The following is a 5609-nucleotide window of genomic DNA, read 5'->3' on the forward strand; positions in this document are numbered from 1 at the left end:
TCAAAATTAAATCAAAAAAACATCGAACCAAAACATATTTTTTTATTCGATTATACCATCCACAGGACCACAAATATCTACATGATCTAAAGACACACGCCGCAAATATGAAACATATTCCTGTTACAATCACATCAACATCAAACCAACTCTTACTTGTACCACATTCCATTTGTCCAATGACATCAATTTTTCGATTTATCCTATGTTATACATAAAAAAATCTTTCTTCCTCACGTTGGCAATCAAATCAAAACTTTATCTTAAAACAAAATGTACATATTTTTACTTGTCACCCCAAAAACACACCAACAAAACAACCAATCAAAAACCCACCAACAAACTTTTTCCGGTCAACATTTCCGGCTGTTCTAAACTTAAACTAACACTTTCCGGTTAACATTTCCGGTGGTTTCAAAACTTAAACTAACACACAACATATTCATATTCAAATCTGAATAATGTACATGACATCGGCAGCCAAAGGTGGTGGTGCTACATATCCCACCCATCCTTCCGCCTCTTGAACTCCACTTTTTCCGATAACCCACCATACAACTCTGTAAACTTTTCCAAACACTTGCTCCTCACCCGATAATGCGATTGTGTATTTTCACTAATAGCAACCCCTGAAAATTTTGATGTGTCAAAACTCCAAGAAGGTTTCACGTATTCAACAGTGGGCCCCGAAGACGTAGCATTCACGTACAAGAAGTTCATCAAAACATCCTCACAATTAAAAAGCTCGTCTACTGCCTCCCGCCCGACCCGTGCTTCTTCACTCCAATACAGCCCGAACGCTGCCCGATGATCCATAAACGCCGCCCCGGTCAAAATCATGTTATAACCGTTAAACTTCCGCGCATGTTTCTCAGCGCGGTAGGTCAACGGGCCAGGCCCGTTGACCAGACGCGGATAGAACCCGACTAAACGGTCTGGGTTCTGTCTCCAGACTTTGAAACCGCGTTCAATATAGTCGCAACTCATCATGATGTCATCATCTAGCTCAAGGACCGCTTTGGTTTTAATCAACGGATCGAGTTTGAACCGGTTGTTTAACGAGTTCTTTGACTCGACTCGGATCCTAACCGGGACCGCCGAGTCAAACTCAGTAATGTCCGGAGGCATTCCTTTGTTCCAAATCACCACAATTTCACGAACCGATGAACACCGAGAGTAATGTTGGATGTACCATTTTAAGTTCCATAACCTAGCATCGTAGGTCATGGCTAAAAGGGTAAATTGGGAATAATGGTGGTCGACTGAATATGGCTCTCGGGCCCCACTTCCACCGTATATGTACCCAAGCCCGACACACATTAACACGATCGAACCGATTAAAATAACAATAAACGCGAACCGCCCAAGACTCGTTTTAGGGTTCATCTTACACCGCAGAACCGCGGTCAACCGGTTTAACCGCGTGCAATACTGTCGTACCCTAGACGACAAATGGCTCGATCTTTCCCAAACGAAAAATGCATCGGTTCGTTTCTTGATATTATGCGGGCACCAACTAAGTGGGACAATACACCGAACAAACCCTAGCAACATACCCATGATTAACACAAGCAAGCCCGTAGAAAACAACAACAATGACCCGATGATGAACCGATGGGACATGTCCCCGGATGCGGTCCGGTCCCCATCGGACACTGCGATCCATTGACCGGATGGTAACTGTTGTGTGTCCAGATGGTGGGACCGGGCCCCGTTCCACGCGTTTCGTTCTTTTGTTGGTTTTGGAAGCCCGAATTCCACTTCAACTTCTCGGTAATTATACGGGGTTAAAACTTCGATTTTGAAAACACGAACACGTTTCCCGTATGTTTCACCATCATCTTGACCTAATCGGTAGACATTTTTGTTGTAAACAAAGGGTCGACCTCCGTTTCGGGCTCCGGTTTCTTTATCGGTGTTGTAAACCGGGTTTTTTTTATGCGGTTTCCATGGCCCGAGTGGCGAGTTGCTATACCATATTTCGAGTTCACCGTTTTTCTTTGTGGAGACTCGGGTATGATCCGACCCGAAAAGGTAGTATCTTGATTCGTATTTTATGATGAATGAATCGATTAGAGGTCTTTTCAAGATGACTTTTTCGAGTTCCCATTTTAATGGGAAGTTGACAGCTCGATAAAGACGGAGGTCGCCCTTTTTACTTCCTTCTGGCATCATGTAGATCTGTATAAAATATATGATAGTATTAGTGATCAACGAAGAAAACAATGGAGATTTTAGCTTTTTGTGTTTGTAGAAAATAGAAATCATACTTGATCATTGTAGTCGAACACGTATGGATATGAGAGATGCCATTCTTCATCTAAAACGACTCCCAGCTGTTCCCAAGAAGCTCCATTATCGATGCTTTTGGCGACTCCGATGTCACCTTGCATGGTGATCGAATTCTTGGTTTCGAAGAACAAGTACAATACATCTCCCTGAAACATAGGTTGACTTCAATGGTCAAACTAACTGTTTTTTTTCGTAATTATATAATCATATTATATATAGAGAGAATTTTCATTTGATTTTAATATAAGAGAAATATTAAAATTAAAAAAGGTAACACACGAGAGAATACAGAAAATGAGCTGTACTCTTAATATTACTTTATAATAATTTATTGGTATTTATTATATATCCTTATAATGATTAAACTATTGTATATTTGTATTGATATTTGTTACAGATTTTACTCCTGAATTAGTATTATAATCAATATAAAAGGTAATAGTCAAGATAATTAAATTCATTTATAATAATTTATTAATTTATGCTTCTAGATTTTGCTGTTTTCCAAACGAGGTGACGGAAAGAATATTTTTTTTTTCAAATGGTCATAAAAAACATGATAATTTAATCATCAAAATTTGGAAAAAAAAAAAAAAAAGTTGACGGTCAAACCCACAAAATACTAAAAACACAACTATTCTTTGGAGTCTTCCCATAATTATCTTCCACGAAAATAACACATAACAAAATTTTCATCATTACAAGAAAACAAACATCGGAATCAGAATAATTAATAATCAGAAAGTAGAAGAGAAAAAAATGTAGAAATATATCCATTTTCAATCGGCAAAGTGTAAAAGCAGTCAAACTCAAAACAACTAGTAATTTATCCATTATTGTTCAAAGTAAGATGCCTGAACAAATTGAGAATTTCATATATTAACAAATAAATTCGAATCAAATGCTTTCCCTTTCCTCACGGATTAATCCATCATGGACCAAAATCGCCATTTTTGTGTAGTTATTTAGAAAAAATGAAACTCCAAAACAAAAAAAGAAGCCAAAACTGTACCTGAACATAGAGAAAAGGATCGGCAACAAAGTTACTCGGAAACCCAGAATCAGTAACCGAACCACAAGTAACAATCGGGTTAGCCACCGGCCATGCTGCACTTGTGTTCTTCCAAACATTCATCTGAAAATCAAATCCCAATTCGTAAATCAAAAACCCAATTTCAAACTTCAATCAAATTTCGAATTTCGAATTTCGAATTACTTACAGTTTCAATGGGTTTAAGCGAAAACGGCGAATCGCCATAGAAAACTCCAATTGACCATGAACCTTCACTGTCTTCTTCACAACCCACTGAATAATTAGGGTTCTTGTACATCGTATACGTATACAAAAACCCAATTGAACTGAAAACCATAAACGAAACAAACAGAAAAGAGAGAGTAGATGAAACGCCGCCATTATCGTGCACGCGCCACCACCGTAGGCGTTGGGTTTTCTCGGTTGGTCCGCCTATAACGCCCACGCTTTGTGTTGATACCATGTCGCCGGAAAGTTAATTTAAAGAAAAGGTGATGGAAAGAAACAAGCAATTAATTAGTCGGCGGCAACGAGAGCATTTTATATGTGAAAATTTGAAATTTGAATTGGTGAAACTGGGAGGATTATGTTTGAAATTTTTGAAAGGGTGGTTTGATTTGTGCTTGAAACTAACCAGAGAAGGAAAAGGTTGAAGAGAAGAGGCAGTGGGTGTAATAGTTATAGGGGGAGGAGGAGAAAACGTGGCTGCGTGCGTGTATTTGTTGACGACTCTGTTTGAATTTACAAGTTAGACAAAGACGGAGAAATAAAAGTTCTTCTGGAGTTTTCACATTGACCCTCATGTTAGAACTATTTAAAGTATAGTCCATACAAACTATAAAATTTAACAATTATAATAACCATATATATATATATATATATATATATATATATATATATATATATATATATATATATATATATATATGACAAATTTACAAAAATGATCTATATGGTTGTCAAAACTCTGAGTTTGGTATAAAAAAGTTTGGTGGTGCATCAAAAGTCAAAATTTTGATATCTTTTGTGATTTTTGTCTTATAGTTGACATTTTTGTGGTTTTAGTTCATACCCTACTTGAAATGACAAATATGCCTTTCAATAACTGTTTTTAATTTCTTTTAACTATTTTATTATTATTCTAATTAAAAATAAATAAAAAATAAAAATCTGTAACATCCCAAAAACAGTGATAATTTTTTTTCATTTTAAAATCATTAATTTCATACATCACATGTCTCAAAGTCAACCGCGATACAAAATGTGAAAGTCATCATAGTAAAAATAATTATAAGTGTGGAATCATGAAGGGGGATGTTGTGTCGTTATGTTGGGCCTTCCCTTTCGTACCGGAAGTACCTGAAATCATAAACATATACTGTAAGCACAAAGCTTAGTGAGTTCCCTAAAGTACCACATACCATACATACAGTTGGGCTCAGCCTTGGGGTATATTCCAACCTAACATACAATCATGGGCCTAACCCTGGGGTATATTTCAACCCAACATACAATCATAGGCCCAGCCCTGGGGTTTCTTTCAACGCAACATACAATAATGGGATCAACCCTGGGGCTTAGCCTTGGGGTTTCTTTCAACCCAATCATACATGTATGAGTCACAAAGATAACTAGCAACCTACTTAACACAATCCAGTGGGTCAGCATTGGTGCTTTCGACCAACAAGTACAGTGAAAAGACTCACCTCTCAGTCAATGTGTAACACCCAGACATCAATTATTTTCCTTTTACACCAAAAACTATTAAATTGTTGCAAATTGGTCCTTACGACATGCGTACTTGGGGCGTACATATGGCGTAGTTCATTAAAAAGAGGTGTGGAATCATGTGAGTATGCAAGACATACTAGGCTGGAGGGAAAACCATAATATTGAGGGGTTGGGACCCATTTAAGCAACCTTAACCCTCATAATCCCTTCCACCCTCAGCCTCAATCCTCCCAAAACGGCCTATTGCAAACCCTAGTGTTCATTGTGTGTTTTTGAACCATTTCTGTATTTTGTGTGCATCCTTGAAGGAAGAAGATCTTTAGTGTGTTCTTGGAAAGCTTGAAGCTTTATAGATCTGGGTTTTGCACCTCTCAAGCAACCTTTCAAAAGGTATAAAGTCATGAACTTGGTGAATGTTTCTTTAGATCTTGCTTTCTCTTAAGTTTTGTGCATTTTGGTCCTATAATCTTGGTATATATGAGTATGGATTACTCTAGACCAAAGGAGTTGTCCTTTCAAATGTTTTTGAGTGTTAGGAGCCATAAAAATGTGA

The 5609-nt window shown here is 37.5% G+C and overlaps 1 protein-coding gene across 1 annotated transcript; it reads right to left on the reverse strand.

Moving 5' to 3' along the window:
- Positions 1-238: 238 nt before the first annotated feature.
- On the reverse strand, positions 239-4075 carry LOC145137589 (glycosyltransferase family protein 47). Its single transcript, XM_079071716.1, has 4 exons — positions 3513-4075; positions 3305-3427; positions 2271-2438; positions 239-2181 (listed from the first exon to the last, which is right to left on the reverse strand). The coding sequence occupies exons 1-4, from the start codon at positions 3786-3788 to the stop codon at positions 496-498; spliced, it is 2253 nt and encodes a 750-aa protein (XP_078927842.1). The 5' UTR covers positions 3789-4075; the 3' UTR covers positions 239-495.
- Between the last annotated feature and the right edge of the window lie 1534 nt (positions 4076-5609).

Source organism: Lactuca virosa, chromosome 9, assembly GCF_052849685.1.
Source record: "Lactuca virosa cultivar CGN04683 chromosome 9, Lactuca_virosa_CGN04683_v6, whole genome shotgun sequence".
Lineage (NCBI taxonomy): Eukaryota > Viridiplantae > Streptophyta > Magnoliopsida > Asterales > Asteraceae > Lactuca > Lactuca virosa.

What these genes read in the sequence shown, in the direction of transcription:
- LOC145137589 (XM_079071716.1), bottom strand. Translation starts at nt 3,788, where the DNA reads ATGGTATCAACACAAAGCGTGGGCGTTATAGGCGGACCAACCGAGAAA. An exon ending in ATCCTTTTCTCTATGTTCAG is followed by an intron (nt 2,439 to 3,304) that starts GTACAGTTTTGG and finishes CCTATGTTTCAG; the next exon opens with GGAGATGTATTGTACTTGTT. An exon ending in TGTTCGACTACAATGATCAA is followed by an intron (nt 2,182 to 2,270) that starts GTATGATTTCTA and finishes TATTTTATACAG; the next exon opens with ATCTACATGATGCCAGAAGG.